General features: G+C 35.0%; 2 protein-coding genes across 4 annotated transcripts; both read left to right on the plus strand.

Moving 5' to 3' along the window:
- The first annotated feature begins 441 nt into the window (after positions 1-441).
- LOC149940162 (cuticle protein 16.8-like) lies at positions 442-1883 on the plus strand. 3 transcript variants are annotated; one of them, XM_090177758.1, is made up of 5 exons: positions 442-537; positions 631-750; positions 825-1055; positions 1135-1405; positions 1454-1883. In XM_090177758.1, exons 1-5 carry the CDS (start codon positions 526-528, stop codon positions 1555-1557), a joined length of 738 nt encoding a protein of 245 aa, XP_090033884.1. In that variant the 5' UTR covers positions 442-525; the 3' UTR covers positions 1558-1883. The 3 variants fall into 3 exon arrangements, with proteins under 3 accessions (XP_090033884.1, XP_090033885.1, XP_090033883.1); XM_090177759.1 differs by having other exon boundaries at positions 1135-1306; XM_090177757.1 differs by having other exon boundaries at positions 1135-1883.
- Positions 1884-9486: 7603 nt separating this feature from the next.
- On the plus strand, positions 9487-10732 carry LOC149940163 (uncharacterized). Its single transcript, XM_090177761.1, has 4 exons — positions 9487-9741; positions 9818-10027; positions 10100-10330; positions 10409-10732. Exons 1-4 carry the CDS (start codon positions 9688-9690, stop codon positions 10688-10690), a joined length of 777 nt encoding a protein of 258 aa, XP_090033887.1. The 5' UTR covers positions 9487-9687; the 3' UTR covers positions 10691-10732.
- Positions 10733-18212: the final 7480 nt, after the last annotated feature.

Consider the following 18212-nt stretch of genomic DNA (forward strand, 5'->3'; position numbering starts at 1 on the left):
TTTCTCCCAAACTTGTTTTTTGGGTGTAACAAACGGGATGGTGACCGTCAATATGCCTTTTTTTTTCAACGTTTTAAGTTTCGATTTTTATTCGGAGATTTGGAGTAAAATTTGAACCCGAAGGCTGAATTTAGGAATTAAAGCGGTCGAAATTAGAAAAAGTGAAAGTGAACCCCACCTGAGAACGAGTTATATCCTAATACGCCTTTAAACTTCGGTAAACCAATGGATTCCTTCGGGTATTATACCCACAAAAATTAAAAGGGAACAAAGTTAAACCACTTTTTTTTCGGCGACTATCCACGTAAGTGGGTGCGAGCTAAGAATATGTAGATATTTGGTCACTCGCGCGACAAAAGCCTGTTTTTTCCAAAATTTTTGCCCTTAGTTTCAGCTATGCTTTAAGTCAGTAACAAAGGTACGTGGCAAAATTAGAGCAAATCTCGGAGTATAAAAATCTCCGTAATCCGTTGGAAAGTCATCAGTTCTTTCTCGATTCAGTTCAGGATTACTACTACTATTACCATGATCGCTAAGGTAAGCCACTTCCGAAGAGATGATGGAAATAATCGAACGTTTTCCATCGGCGACGGAAAGGTTTCACTGACAACGGATTTCTTTTTGCCGTAGATTGCCCTTCTCGCCGCCCTCGTGGCCGTCGCTCACGGAGGAGTCGCTTACGGAGGATATGGCGCCCCAGCCCTCGCTTACGGACACGCTCCAGTAGCTGTCGCCAAGGCTGTTGCCGTCGTAAGTAACCCTTCCAAAAGACCCTCTTCTAACGGTCGATTCAACCGACTCATTCTTCGTGTCTCCCTTGAAAGGAGGCTCCCCAACCATACGAATTCGGCTACTCTCACCACACCGACGATGGTGCCGCTTCCAGCCGTCAAGAATCTAGCGATGCCGGTAACGCCAAGCACGGTTCCTACTCCATCCAAAACCCAGATGGTACCTACCGTCATGTTGAATACGTTGCTGATGCTGCTGGTTTCCGCGCCGTTGTCAAGACCAACGAACACGGAACCGCCCCACAAAACCCAGCCGCCACCCAAGTAAGCCTTCCTTTCGCGGGAAATTATCGCTCGCGATTATTTATGTTCGGTACTGAATGTTTCGCATTCTATCATTTAGATCCTCGCTGAAGAGCCACCGTACAAAGTTCTCCCAGCCGCCGCCCCAATTGTCAAGACCGTAGCTACCCCACTCGTCGCTAAGGCCGCCTACGCCGCCCCAGCCTACGCCGCCTATGGTGGTCTTGGACTCCGTTCCGCCGCCATCGCCGCCCCAGGCATCGCCTACGGAGGTCTTGGACTCCGTTCCGCCATCGCCGCCCCAGGCATCGCCTACGGAGGTCTTGGACTCCGTTCCGCCGCCATCGCCGCCCCAGGCCTCGCCTACGGAGGTCTTGGACTCCGTTCCGCCATCGCCGCCCCAGGCCTCGCCTACGGAGGACTTGGACTCCGCGCCGCCTATGGAGCTCCAGCTTACGGTGGTTTGGGATACCGCACCGCCGCCATCGCCGCCCCAGCCTACGGTGGTCTCATCCACGGTTAAGCTTTGACTTGCCACCTTCCGCGTTCTCTCTCTGTCCATCTTTCTACCATCTCTACCATCTTTGTAAATTATTGAATCTTTCGCCAAACTCTTTTCTCCTACCTCTTCCAATTTCTCGTGACTTTCTTACCTTTTCGTTGGCTTTCATCCTTTTGTTTGGAGGTGTTTGCGCTCTCTCGTCTAGGAACTATTTATTAATTACCCCATGGAATGGTACCGGCTTAAATCTTAAGCGCTTTTCGATGTGAAGGAAAAAAGCCTTTCGGATGTAAATTATGTCGCTCGTGTTCTTGTATATTTATTGTAAAAAAATAAATTATTTTTTCCAATAATCATTTTGTCGTTTGGAATTCATTTGGCAACCAAAGCATTACCATAAGCTTATCACCTCTAAGTTTGAAACGTGCATAGCACCCTTTGTACCACCACTGGACGGGCGAAAAAGAAGAAATCAGGTGTTAGTATCGGCACCTGGTAGAGATAAATTGAAGCTTCTTCCTTCCCCCTTTCTCTCTACGCACCTCTCCCTTGCCAAAGCAGCTGGCATCATGCATTGCGGGACGCGTTACGTTTCTCTTTTCCGCCAACGGGTGGATTTGGCGCTGTACTTTCGCCAGTCGTTTGCTTGAACCAACACTGCCCTTTCGATTCAAACTTAGGGTTGATAGGCTTATGGCATTACTCGTATATTAAGTAAAACCGTAATAACGGTGCCCAATAAATTCATTTGAAATTTTTGAGCTTTTGCTAAATTTCTGTTTAACTTAAATTGGTGTGATTAAACAAGGCAGCTGAAATAGTAGCTTCTCCAAAGTTTTAAAACGTTTGTAGCAGGTCTACATTATTAGAACAACTAGAAGCATTATTGAAGGTCTTACACATCTCGAAATGGTCCAGGGTGTGAGAAATTCAATTGCTTCCAAAGCTGTAAAAATTATATTTTACCTACGAGATGAATAAGTTAATCTCAAATATTAAAATCTTTACTGTTCAAAGTAAAAACCAAATAAAGTCCTTTTAAAAAGCACATCTATCGCCAAATTAAAATTTATTCAAGAAACCCTGGTGTAAAAGGCCCGAAAGAACGAGAGCTTTCGGTCCTTTAACGTTTTGTCAATCAATTTGTCAACAACTAGCTGTCATTTCAATCGCTGATGGCTGGAGGATTAGCGTAAGATATTATGGTAAAAGTGGGTGTTTAGAAAGTTCCTCATTTCGTGTAACTTTGGGATGATGAATTTATGACTAATACTAAATAAAAACCAACTCTCAGGGTGGAAAAATATTTTAATTAGATTTATTTTAATTTTATTTAATAAAATCACAACTGATTTACGATATTTAAATTATTACTTGAACGTTTCAACCTAGTAAGGTTATAGTAATCGTTTTTGAAAGTAATGCATTTAAATTTCAGATTAACAATCATATTTGAGAGTAATGCATTTAAATTTTAGATTAACAATCATATTTGAGAGTAATGCATTTAAATTTCAGTTTAACAATCATATTTGAGAGTAATGCATTTAAATTTCAGATTAACAATCATATTTGAGAGTAATGCATTTAAATTTCAGATTAACAATCATATTTGAGAGTAATGCATTTAAATTTCAGATTAACAATCATATTTGAGAGTAATGCATTTAAATTTCAGATTAACAATCATATTTGAGAGTAATGCATTTAAATTTCAGATTAACAATCATATTTGAGAGTAATGCATTTAAATTTTAGATTACTAATCAAATTTCAAAGTAATGAACTTAAATTTAAGATAAACAATCAATTTTGAAAGTAATGCATTTAAATGTCAGAATATTTACATTTACATTATAAAGCTACTGATTTCGCTTGAACATTAGAGAGTAGAGAGTTCCTCTAATTAATAATCCTTTTCGTGAAAAACTGTTATCGATTGCAACATTTTGGTGCTTTTTATTCGATACTTGTGTACATAAAATTTTAAATATGTTCCAATCTGAGAGCCATTTCTAGAACGACCGTCAGTTTTTGTAAAACTTCAAACTAAGTTCTTAGGCCTAACACGTGTTCATTGCCTTTCGAGTAACTGACAAACTTATAGCACGGCTTATATACACAGGTTAGAATTCCAAAGCGATATGTGGGGTACCGTTACGAACTGAAAGATGGCGGCCCAAGGGAATTATGGCGTTCAATGCGCCATCTATCGATGAATTATTAAATGTATTTTTCAGATTAGTTTTTGGTATTTTTATGGAATATGGAGTCGTGACTCGTGAATTAGCGGATGTTTATTTTAGTATCTTGAGATAATTGAAATAGCAGTGTAGTGGTAAATAATTATGTTACATCTTCAAATTGTTTAATAAATAATTCTTTGGACAATTAGGCGGAGGCATAAGGGGTTATATTTTAATCATATATTTCTTAATTTAGCCTAGGCCTAGCCATTTCGTATGTTTAGTAAACACTGCAAAGCCGTGATATACATTTTTCATCAGGAGGATTGTGTGTATTCCGACCGTCGTACGTCTTGTTTAGCTCTAGCCTGTCTATAAAAGCCGTGCTTATAGATTACAATTATTGACTTATGTTTTTACTTTGACTTTCTTGGATATTAAAAGAACAGACGGGATCGACTTTAACTAAGAATAATTTTCAAAGCTGATTTTCTTGTAAATCAGATTGGTCCAATAAAACTCAACGTATTTTAAAGGGAATATAATCTCAGATATTTGGTGTGGAACACCAACGTTTGCAGCTCTGGCCGCTCTTGCCTTTGGCTTTAAAAATGTTTGGCGCCACTGTACAGGGAAATTTGAAAAATTGAAGGGGTCTTTCATAAAGATTTCTTTGCGAGTTATATTCCCTTTAATTAGTAATTTATTTTTATGCCATTTCTACAGAAAGTAGATATTATCTGCTTCCGAAAAACTGCCGTAGGTGGCGCCATTATAAATACGTCCATCATTTACAGGAACTGCACAACATTCCCTCAACAAAAGCCGTTACAAACTGTAGATTTGAAATGGTATATTGTAATATAATATTGGATAACAATTATATAACATAAATAACGCAAAATTATAGCCATTATATAAAACGAAAAATGACGCGAAAGTATTAACAAAAATATCTATTGTACAGGTAACTTCGTATGCATTACGATGTACCGCGTAGAAGCATTTTTGATGTTTAAAAGCCGCCTAACAAAAACCCGTTTCGTAAAAATTCGAATTCTTGATCGCGATAAATTACTTAAAAGGTGGAGGAAACGTTTCAAAATTAAAAATATGTCAAACACGCGCAATTATACAAGTGAAGAAAGTTATGAAACTTTATTTTAATGGAATATTGATCCTTTTTCTTAAGGTGTTTGAATTTCTACATCTAATTAACCATACTACGTGACAAAATTAATACATGTATACTATTTAAAATACAAAAATTAAGTTTGAATAAAATTGTGCACAATTTGAAATACAAGTAATAATTTTGAATAAAATTTAGCACTATTTGAAATACAAGTATTAATTTTGAATAAAATTTAGCACTATTTGAAATACAAGTATTAATTTTGAATAAAATTGTGCACTATTTAGTATATATGTCCTAATTTTAAATATTATTTATTTACTTTATAGTTTGCAAGTATTAATTTTAAATAATATTTGCCTACTATATAGTTTGCAAGTATTAATTTTAAATAATATTTATCTACTATATAGTTTGCAAGTATTAATTTTAAATAATATTTATCTACTATATAGTTTGCAAGTATTAATTTTAAATAATATTTGTCTACTATATAGTTTGCAAGTATTAATTTTAAATAATATTTGTCTACTATATAGTTTGCAAGAACTAATTTTAAATATTATTTGTCTACTATATAGTTTGCAAGTATTAATTTTAAGTTATACTAGTCTACTATATAGTTTACAAGTATTAATTTAATAAAAATACTTGTCTACTATATGGCTTACCAGTATTAATTTTAAATAGATTTTTGTATACTAAATAGTGTACAAGTACTAATTTTAAATAGATTTTTGTATACTAAATAGTGTACAAGTACTAGTTTTAAATAGATATTTGTATACTAGTGCACAAGTACTAATTTTAAAAAGATATTTGTATACTAAATAGTATACAAGTTACAAAGTACAAATACCAATGTTCATTTTTGTTAAATAAGTAAAATGATCACTCGAAGAAACACTAACCTTAACTTTGAAAACGAAAACAAAAACATTAATTAACATGTACTGAAAAATTGTATTCGAAATTGGATTATTGGATGATGTAAATTTAAGAACATTTATCACTTTATAACAAATACTTAATAATAAAGATTAGATTGTAGTATTGATTTTTGATGTGTTATCCTGTAATCCTACATAATCCTATACCGCCAACTTACATTCATTTTGGTACTTTAAATTGTTCAGCGATTTATTATATTATATTATATTTTGTGAGGAAAAGATTAAATATTTCACCCATTTCAATATTAATACTTTTAATTAAACCCTAATCCGGTTTGTATTAAATTAAAAAAAAAGTTTGTTATAGGTATCTATAGTCGCTCCGAAGTACGAAATGGTATTTTTTTTTACCGTAACTAGGTGCTAATGGAATATTCTGTCTACTAAACAAACTACCATGATACATGGTGCACGTTTTAGTATTGGGAAAATAATAATATAATAATACCCAAGGCGTTTCTATCGTATCTAAAAAAATAATTAATTGAATGGTTTAAGGTTAGGTGTCGATGATAAATGGCCACAGCGCGGTTTTTTAAAATACTTGGCAAAAAAACTTGACTGGCAAGAATTTAAAAAAACCGGAATTATTACAATACCTTCACATGTAAGCTTTCTAGGATACACCAGTTGAGATAATGAGCACGATATATTAGTTTTCTATTGCATAGAAAACTAATTTTTCTAAACTAGACCTATTTGTCAAATTATTCAAATACTCTTAACGAAGGTAGAAGGAGGTTAAACTCAAGCTGGTGCGTCCCACCTTTGAATATACTTCCATCAAACTACGTTTTGAAGTCAAGATATGCGTCCCACTTGTGATTAAACTACAGTCAAAATAGCAATAAAGCTGAATTTCTTATATTGTAGTGCTAGAAGCGAATCAGATATAATCGAACAATGCTTGTTTCAACACAAAACTCATATGAGAAATGAGTTGTTTCGAAAGTTTCAGTTATTGTATTTGCATGTCTAATCACTACTTTTCCAATTATATAAACTCGTTAGTTTCTGTTATATTTTGAAATTACTGTTTAACTAAAGAATAACTCTCTTGTAAACAACAAAACATTATTTTAATTAAGACACCAAACCCGTACATTTAACTTGATATTCGGTGGAGTAACTCTCTCTCTTTTTTTTAGTGCTGCCAACTCGTGCACATTATATTTCCTATTTTAAATTAAGAGTAGATACTAATAAGCAGATGCTAGCGCCATCTGTCATTAGGTTCAAGAGTTATATGCAAACACTACAGTTTCTTATTTGAAATCAGTAATAAAAGACGCTGCTGATACTTCATGGTTTAAAACATTGATTTAATGTAAAAACCATGAAGCCGCGTCTTTTGTTAGAAATTTTATCATTTTAGCCATTACTAATTATTTTAACGTTTACGATTAGTTTTATTTCAAAAACAACCTTAACCAAAGATAAATTATTTGAAAGGAAAATATTGCTCAAAAACACATTTATATTAATAAACACAATTATATGACAACTGAAGAGTAAAAGAAAGATTTTGAGATGCTTTTAAAAACATGGACTAATGTTTGGAAAATTTATGTTGAAGCTTAATACATTTTTAGGGTTTCACTCCACATAACCGGTAATAGTTAGTGTAGGGAGCTGTTGGCTCGCGTGGCATGAAGGGCTTGCCACCACCCTCCTACGCATTGTAGCCACCTGTTTAAAGGCATTATAAGTCGCTAGATGACTTGGGCCTAAGGTGGTGCCTTGGGTATTAGCCTATAGCTGATTATTATTATTATTATTAAATCCACTTATTTCTGATTCCTACATAAAATCGTCGCCAAAAACAAATATGGAATCTTAATCCTACCATATAGTTACGTGATTCGCTTAAAATGTGTACCTTTGCAGGCTATAGTGCTGATTCTCAAAATTGGTTTGGGAAATTAAAATAGTCAGGAAGAAGTTTAATTATTTCAGTAGAAAAATATGGATTGAAAACAAGAAGATATACTTAGGCAGAGTAATAATAATAATAATGAAAAACCAATTCAAAGAAAAAATCAAACAATTTGTCTTAACTGAAAACTGCAAACATGGCTTAAACCTAAAAAACATAGCGCATACCCTGAATAAAGTAAACATCTGTGATATTGACCCAGGCTGATAACCCGTATGAATATTAATTTATTCAAAAGAAAATTCCAGATGACAACAAGCTTTTTCTAAGGTAAATTCTTATACTGTTCTGAATTTGTACGGTGCGAATTTCCCCTTGTGATTATATAATTTTGTAAACACCTGAATTAAACATACCTCCCCGCCTCCAAAAAACTACCATTGTCAAGAAAATGACCCCAAGAATCAGATTCTAATTCTTAAAAAATAATGATAATAATAATAATAATAACAGCTGTTTATTACGTGCAAGCCAACAGTAAAAATGAATGACCTACAAGGGCTCACACGTTATTAGTTGAGTTTAAGTACTAAATACCTACGTTGTCAACGTTAGGAATTAAGTTTAAAATGGGGGATATAAAAAGCAGTATATATAAATTAGCGTAATGTCATAAAATTAAAATTCGAAGAGAATGAATAATGATTGAAATTAACCAAGAACAGTTTTTTTAAACATAATGGTTTGTTATTAAAAATTTCATTGTGATTAGTGGTTTTATTTGCGTATGACATTATTTCTGTTCGAAGGTTGATTTTTTAATACGTTTGTTTTAAATGATTGATAATATTTAGTTCTTTTATCAGGCATGTACAAATTTATTTTGTCAAGTAGTTCAGAACAGTCTATTGCGTTTGATAAAAGATTATGGAGAAATTTAATACTTATTTTAGCTAATGCCGCTCTAATGCTATCTACCTTCAATTTTGTAATATTTCTTTTGTATCCTTTCTATACAGTGATTTCAGTATCACGTGACACGACGTCACCTTTGTTTTTTCCCTAGATAAAAAATCCCGCACAAAATTCATTATCCAGAAATTTTCCGATTTATTTAAAAAAACTTTGGTAAAACGAATATCATTTTAACTTATTTAATTATGTTTTTTACGCAACCAAGCATTAATTTGAATAAAAGTGGTATTTATTTAAATAATTGTTTGTATTATTTAAATAATAGGTTTTATTCACCTTCGATTATTTAAACATTTTACAATTTTTATTCAACTATTGGTTATTTAAATAAATATTATTTAAATATAGCTTAATTTATTCATGGATAAAAATTAATCGACTGCCGATCAGTAGCCATAGCCACAGCTAGGAACTGAAACTACTCTATAGGCTGGATTTTTGGTGTTCGTTACAATGTTTAATCCCTTAGTGATAAAATTCATTCTTGGGCCCCCTATCGACAACAATTCGTCATAGACATCATCCTACATTAACTATAAGTCAGCAAAATGTTAGCACGCGTGCAAAGTGGGGGCCCCGTAATAATTTTTAACCTAAATCCGAGACTGGCATGTTACGTTTAGAAATGCGTAATACACGTACGGAAAGAGGCGCCAACGTATTCAGTGAAAAAATGTGGATCAGCCCTCGCCCGCGGCTCCATTCTCGCGTTTTAGAAAGATCCACCATTTTGGGGAAAGTGTATTTTTTTTCGAGCCGAAAAAACTTGGCGGGGTTACGTTTCCACACCCTCGGTCGGACCAACGATGCCAGCCGTCCGTTTAGAAAGGGATTATGAAAGCTTTATTGGGTGCGGTTAAAAGGGTTATGTATATAATTCGTTCGTTTCCTTCGAACAAGCCCAACGCCGTACGTAGATCATCCTTGGGATATATTTACGCGCGCTTAAAGGTTGAAATAGCATGTCCCACTAAACCCTGAAACGGGGTCGAGTCTCGAATATAAAAATGGGGAGCTTTCGAACCGATGGACATCAGACTTAGTTCGACTGACTTCAGCACTTCGACAATGCTCGCTAAGGTGAATTTACAAACGGCGGATTACGTTTAAAGGATTGCAACGATGGATTTAACATTTTAATCTCCATTGATTTTAGGTTACCTGCCTGTTGGCCCTCGTGGCTTTCGCCCGCTCCGGAGTGGTCCCCGCCGCTTACGGTTTGGGATACGCCGCCGCTCCAGTAGCTGCCGTAGCCGCTACCCCAGTCTACCGACAAGCTCCAGCCCTTTCCTACGCCGCCCCAGCCGTCGTCGCCCACGCCGCCCCAGTCCTCGCCACCCCAGTTGTCGCCAAGGCCGTTGTTGCTGTAAGAATTATACGAAAGAACGTTGTAAAATGTCAAATCATTAAGTATTCATTCAAATTAATATCAAAATAGGCCGCTGCTCAACCATACGAATTCGGTTACTCTCACCAAACCGAAGATGGTACTTTGGCCAACCGTCATGAAGTCAGCGACGCCAACAACAACAGACAAGGATCTTACGGATACACCGGCCCAGATGGCATCTACCGTCAAGTTGACTACGTCGCCGATGCCCTTGGATTCCGCGCTACCATTCGCACCAACGAACCAGGAACCGCCCCGCAAAACCCAGCCGCCACCCAAGTATGCCCCACCCTTCTACGCAATCCACCTTCTACTTATCAAAACTTACCACGCTAATAATTCGAATGGTTATTTCAGGTTCTCGCTCAAGAACCACCCTACAAAGTTCTCCCAGCCGCCGCTCCAATCGTTAAGGCCGTAGCCGCCCCAGTTCTCGCCAAGACTGTCGTTTCTCACGCCGCCCCAGTCTACGCTGCCGCCGCCGCCCCAGTCTACGCCCACGCTGCCGCTCCAGTCTACGCTCACGCTGCTGCCCCAGTCTACGCCCACGCTGCCGCCCCAGTCTACGCCCACGCTGCTGTCCCAGCCGTAGTTAAGGCCGCCGTCCCAGCCGTCTATGGCGCCAGCTACCTTCACTAAATCGAGTCTACTTTGACCAAGCTTTCCTAAAAAGTGTCTCTTCTCTTTTCCACCTTTCAAATTCTTCCTTTTTCACGGTAAAGCTACTCATTGAAAAAAATGGACAGCTATCGTACTGACAAAAGCTCTGTTTTCTACCTTGCTAAAAAACTTTTATCTTGATCTATCCAACAAGTCCCGCTCTTTCCCGTTCCGTCTGTCTTAAATTATTGTTCGCGCTCGAACATCATTTTGTGCGTGTCAAATAAATTATTACTTTTGTTTACAAAAAACATGGTGTTTTCGTTTTATAATTTTTCTACACAAATGTAGTTTCTAAACCTTATTTACATTTCCTAAATACGAGGGAAGATTTCGTTTTACGAACGAGCCAGACGGGGTTCAATTTGGAAAACCAATTTCCACTCAGCAACTGATTAACTTAGTTTCTTAGGGCACCTCTCTACCTAGTGGCCTAGGGGTATGCTTAATTATTGCGAGTGGTTATCATGCCTATGATCATTTATCAGAATTTCCCCACGCACCATATAATGAAACTCAAGACACGCCATATTTATAAGTTAAATCTACTTTCGAAGATACGATTTTTATATGATCTTATCACAAATGTTCCAATATAAGAATTACTTTAAAGTAACACCTTGAAAAGTAAAAGCCGTCCTATTTAAAACAATTCCCGAGGTTTAGTATAAAATGCCAAGTTGCATTTAAGCATCTGAGCTGAAACCGGTCTAAGTTCAACGAGGTTGGACGTAACCTGAAGTCGACATTCTAGTTCGAATTAAATAAGAAAATGATCTTCTAAAGCTGAATTGTAGATTATCCTTTAATCTCGGCTTGGCTTACAGGTACCTTGTGGGTCACTCAATTGAGAAATAGTTACAAAAGCGTATGGCAATTAATTATGATTTCTAATATGATACTACAAAATTAGTGAGAGTTCTTCAGAATGACGTTTTGGCTATGACTGCCAGTTGGGTGAGAAAATATTTTCGCAGTTAATTCACTTTCCCATAAAAATAAAGTGCCGTATTATGCTATGGCAAAGCCGCTAAGTTTGTGGTTCCTTGGACCCCTCGACATTCCCATCCTCGCTGTGAGGCATAGAGCCCCGCTTTTGGTGGGCCACAGGCTTTGACCTTGTCAACCTTATTTTTGATGCGGCATTGCCAAAAATCTCGTTCAAAACAAAATTATAAATTTATCATTACTATGGCGAGTGGTAAAAGTATTTATGCAAAACAACCTATAATATTTTTTCGTAAAAAATCAATATGGTCTTCTTATATTGACCCTTCATCGGCTCTTTTTCTTGTAGAAAAGAAAGGGTAGGATCAGAAGGTTAGCTGTTCGCCGACCACCTTCAAACGAAGGTATAAAAAACCAAAGTAATTTCTATCTTCTCAATATCTGTGTAGTTACATACAGAATAGATTTAAATACTAATTAATATAATTAATTTTAATATAACGGAGAGGATGATGAAACATTATCTACTTTTACAAAAAGACCCTCATGCGTAAATATTAACAAGCTTATATTCGTAATTAAATTGTCGACCAAATTAAGTGAGTTCGAACTGTAACTGTTAAATTTGGAGCCCTTCACTTTCCTCCACTTCGCAGGAACCAGAACAGTGTTTCAGATGTTTTAAATGTCCCTTCAATACGACCGAAATTGGTGACCGGCTATTTTGCGGTATGAACAAAACGAGCTAAGTTCCCCCAAAAATTCCAATTTTGAATGAATCATTATAAAAATTATTACTAAACTTTAATTTTAATTAATAAAAATTACGCCTACCAATTTATCTCACAACCCAAATTCAATAAAGCTTACACGAATTAAGAGCGAGTATTTATATACTATTTGCCGAATAGAGACTGAAGAACATCGTTGTTAGGACTCTGACCGTTGTTCAACTCCTATTACCCCTTTCAGATGACCCCTATTTTAAAAATTTAAGCGAAAAAACTCAACTCTGGTTTACTAAAAGGAATTTGAACCCTTTTTCATAAGACTCATCTGAAAAGTTAAAATATTTTACGTGGAAATATGATAACGCTTTTAATCAACTGGAAAACACGAAGCACCAAAAGTAGGGTTTCCCATTTGATTCTGGTAAGGAGCATCTGTATTAAAATATCATATTTCTAGAGCGGCCAAAACATGTTAATTTTATTTTTATTATCTGATCTTAATTTTTAACTCATCTGCTTTTTAAATAAAACTTTCGGTTAATCAAATAGCTATTAGGTACAAATTTTAGAACAACATTACGTTGCCTTATTACTAAATAATAAATAAAAAGACAAATAAATAAAATATTTTGTTTATTTAAGGCTATAACGACTTTTGTTAAAAGCATAACCTCGCGTAAAGCTTTTTAAAACGTTTACTTTATAATCGATGTCTGGGTCGAGCGGTCTGGGTAAAGAAAGAAGACGGATGTATTTTTATATATATCTGTTTATTCAAATTGTTATAAACTAGCTAACTGGTATTTGCAGATGGTAAAAAAATGGGTTAATCCGAATTTGATATATTTGAAAAATTCTCGGTGTTATCAGATAAAGTAACAGTAGATTATCGATACGATGCCGTTCTCGGAATGCATGAAAAAGTGTTCTGAAAGGGAAAGTTCGGTGGCGAAAGCGAAAAGTGATAAGCATCGTTGAAACCGGTATTTGTAAATGTAAGCTTTATTATATGCGTTTGTCCGTTCGGGGCGAGGCGAATGGAAGTCTGCGAGCAATAACTTTGAAAGGGCGTTGTTTCCCCTCAGCCCAATATAAATATAAAGAGGAATTAACACAGTTAATCCCATTAAAATGAGGTTCACGTTTGTCTATTTCATAAGAACCGAAATATTTTAACGCGAACAGGGTCACCGTTTTCGCGAACTTTTAATCTTGAACTACATCAAAAGTAATTTAGTATAAAACTAGAACTTTTAATGAAACTTGATCATCTTTTACGTACTAGGTCATTTCATTTAAGTTTAATTGAGTTTCCTAATGGTCCAAGAAGAATTTTTGCTTGAAAATATATCGAACATATTTAATAATTCGCTGTTAATTTCTTTATTTAGGTTCAGAGTACTACGTTACACCGAACTAAATCGGGAAATTATTCTATTAGATTAAATAGTTTCGAGATTTCTAAGATACTTGGCACTGTCCATCTACGCCTAGGCAAAGCTTTACCCATTTCTTTAAAAAAAAGGAAATTTTTTAATTTAATTTCGAGAAATTATACTGATCGAATTAAAATTTTAAATATCTCGTTTTAATAAAACGGTACTTGCCACTTTAAAATAACAGCGATAAGTGATATCAAATATATCTTTACGATATTAAAAAATGTAAAATACAATTTATACAATTGCAATGTCCTTGCGTTTAATCGTTTCTTCCCATATACAGGGTGTTTCAAAATGTTATGCAAAAATTTTGAAGGAGTTGTACACTGTTAAAAATAAAGGTTTTATTTTAGACCTCTAAAGTGCTTAAAACATTTCCAATATTTAAGACCATTTAGGGTTTTATCATGGAACATATTTAAACCTTCAGTCCTTTTGTGGAGTGTTTATGTACTTATTTTACACTCTTTTATACATTTTACTTCATAAACAGTAAGATGTTAATCCTTTTTAACTTTATTTTCAGTCCTTTATAAGCCCTTAATTAATTAATTTTTTAAGTATTTAATACGACTCAATAGATTAACCATTAACATGGCCAAAATAGGCTGGTTTTCGCTCGGGGGAAATAGTCGGTGAACGAAGGAAGTTCATCACGTGAAACATCATTTAATACTTACAGCTTTTGATATACACATAGCAAGACATCTAGGGTGCAGATATTTGGGTTATAATAGTTTGACGCCATAATCAATATCCCCTATATTTAAATCTGTTATCAGATTTTTAAAGACTTAACCTTAGTTAAATATTCCTGTTGATTGTAATTTCTTCGCATTATGTTATTTTAAAAAATATATTAGAAAAAGAAATAACGTAGTATTCAAAAACTAGTCTCGAAATGGGTCCATATCATTTTTTCTTCGTTGAAGGGAATTAAATGGGTAGTCAAAAGGATTAAATTTTAGATCATAACTTTTTTATACCTTTACCACCAGGACTGGGAAAGGTTTATTCTTAGGGCTCGGTCCCTTTCAATACCCCAAAAGGTATTTATTAAACATGAAAGAGTAAAATGGGTCTAAAATAATTGATTAGACCTTTTTCAGTAACCAAATGGCTTGAAATAAATTATAAGTCCAATTTTGGTCGTTTTATAAACCTTTATTTTTAACAGTGTAGTGGGTGAGAAGTATGCCTGTTTTTTCCCATTTTCCTACGATGAGTTAAAAGAGCGCCAGAGAGCTTCAAAGTGTGGCCTACTAGCCCCTGGAAGTAGGCTGCAACGAGCGCAAAACCAATCAACAGGGACTTTAAATACTGTTTCAGTTTACTTTTTTAAGCTGGTTACCTCGATTTGTTTACAAAGTCCTTTTTTATACCTATCACACGAACCCAAACCTTTATGTTCGCGTTTCCCTGCTGCTTGGTTTCGCGCGTGTTGCCGCCTAATTCCAGGGACTAATAGGCCACACTTTAAAGCTCTCTGACGCGCTCTTTTAACTAATCGTAGGAAAATGGGGAAAAACAGGCAAACTTCTCAACTTACCCCAATTCCTTCAAATTTGTGCATAACCTTTTGAAAAACCCTGTATATTAACGCTAGCGGGTTCTTTTTCGCCATAAATGTTCTCTGGAATTTTAGATCGCCACTATAGGGGCAATACTTTATAGATTCTGATTTTCTATTTTTTCACTTTCAATGATAAATATATCCCTTTTTGGCATTTCGTTAATTTACGTCAAATTCCTTTCGATTGGGCAGGCGGTGACTTGATTTTTATGAAAGATATGTTTTTGGGTAAGTTGAAATAAATTATAAATAGTTAATAACTGTGCACTGTTGAAAATAAAGGTTTATAAAACGACCAAAATTGGACTTTTAATTTATTTCAAACCATTTGGTTACTAAAAACGGTCTAATCAATTATTTTAGACCCATTTTAATCTTTCATGTTGAATACAATACCTTTTGGGGTATTGAAAGGGAACGAGCCCTAAGAGTAAACCTTTCCCAGTCCTGGTGGTAAAGGTATAAAAAAGTAATGTTCTAACATTTAGTCCTTTTGAATACCCATTTATTCCCTTAAACGAAGAATAAAATGATATGGACCAATTTCGAGACTAGTATTTGAATACTATGTTATTTCTTTTTTTAATAATTTCTTTCAAATAACCAGGAATATTTAACTAAGGTTAAGTCTTTAAATATTTGATAACAGATTTTAAATATAGGGGATATTTATTAAAGCGTCAAACTATGATAACCCAAATATCGACATAAAAAAATTTCTTGCTATGCGTATATCAAAAACTGAAAGTATTAAATGATACTAGGACGATAAAATACGCTTAAAAGTAGGTAAGTCCATAATTAAAAGGGATAATATAGCTAAATCCTAAACAAATTTGAAGAAAATTAAAAACTTACTAATAACTCGTACCGATAGGTCTTCGAGCAACGCGAAACTCGGATCAAATAGATCTTCGAGTAATAAACTAAATTAAAAATAAATAAAATAAAATAGCCAGAAATTCCAACGGTAGACCGGTTTCGTTGGAATTTCTGGCTATTTTATTTTATTTATTTTTAATTTAGTTTATTACTCGAAGATCTATTTGATCCGAGTTTCGCGTTGCTCGAAGACCTATCGGTACGAGTTATTAGTAAGTTTTTAATTTTCTTCAAATTTGTTTAGGATTTAGCTATATTATCCCTTTTCATTATGTACTTATCTACTTTTTCGCGTATTTTATCATCCTTCTCAGAGTCCATAGGTGGTTTCTTCTAACTTAAATGATACTATACGTGATCTATTCCTTTCGTTCAACGATTTCAGGGGCGCTCATTCGGCTATTTCCCCCGAGCGAAAACCAGCCTAATGTGGCCATGTTAATGGTTAATATATTGAGTCGTATTAAATACTTAAAAAATTAATTAAATAAGGGCCTATAAAGGATTGATAATAGAGTTAAAAAAGATCAACTTCTTCTTACTGTTTATGAAGTAAAATGGATAGAATAGATGGCAGGTGGACCCCATGATAAGTTTGGTCAGTGGGCCCCCTTAAACCTTACACAATATTCCAACCAAACTTTCAAAATTAAATTATAATATCACTCAATAAAACTAAAACTGAACCTAACCCTATATTTCGGGGTAGGGTATGTCCCCCCCCCCCTGGATACGCCTGTGGTATTGGGTGGGCCCCCTTTGTCTCTTGGTAGTTCACATTTGTAGACCCAGTCCGCCACTGATCGTCAGCATCTCCCACCCGCCTCTCGCACCCTCTCCAGGTCAAACCCTGTGATCTAGGCAGTTACATGTTCTTTTTTTTAACTTTATAAACACAAATAATATCAAGATTTAAATAGTTAATTGTCTTTCAAAAATAATATCAAGATTTAAATAGTTAATTGTCTTCAGGTCAGATAATTGGACCTTATACGCTCGACCTTTGATTAGGGCTGTGCAAAGTATTCTACATTATTCGATTTGAGAAAATTATTTGGTCATTTTTAGTCTAAACTATTCGCACCGACAAATTCAATTCTAATTTTTAAAATTAAAGAATACCAAATAGTTAACTTTGAAAAACCGACTATTCTAATTCAAAAATATAATTTGATTTTGTCAATTTTAATCCAAATTTATCCAATTATTTGGTATTTGCATCAAATTTCTACCGCCAGAGGGCACTAAGTTAGTAAATATAAAAAAAAACTGGCGTTCTTTTCTGCGCGACGAAACCGAAGGTCACGAGTGACGAAACAAGCAAAATTTAAACTTGCAAATTATCTTGACGTTTTTTAATAATAATTAATTAATGGGCACAAGATAACTATGGAGTAGATGTATACACTATAGAGTGGAAGAAACCATTTTGGGAGGGGTGATTCCATAATATCTAGACTAGTTGGAACTCTTAATATAATTATACAGACCAGTGAGGCGAGAGAAGCTCTTTCTTTACTGGATATATGGAGGTAAATGTTCTATTTTGCGAAGAAAGGTCAAACGGCAGCTACTACTAAGTGTTATGTTACAAACTTATTTACTACAGTCTTACTACCAGATACTCCACCGGTCGAACAAGGTACTCCCAGACGTTACAATTTGAGACCACGAAATTGCCCACCTAGGCGGCGCGTCAATGAAAGAGTGTTTTGTTATGTGATAAATATTTAGTACCTTACCTAAAAACATTTTCTTAAAGAAAAGGGAGATGTCATGTTTATACTATTTTCATAATTTAAGATGTACCGCGCGCTAAGTCTCACGTGCGAGGATTTATTAAAAAAGAAACCAGATGTCAAAGACATTTCCATACACACAATCCCGCTGATGTGTTAATTATCACAGCCCGAATAAAACATTCA

The sequence above is a fragment of the Leiobunum rupestre genome, chromosome 6, assembly GCF_980474605.1.
Source record: "Leiobunum rupestre chromosome 6, qqLeiRupe1.1.hap1, whole genome shotgun sequence".
Lineage (NCBI taxonomy): Eukaryota > Metazoa > Arthropoda > Arachnida > Opiliones > Sclerosomatidae > Leiobunum > Leiobunum rupestre.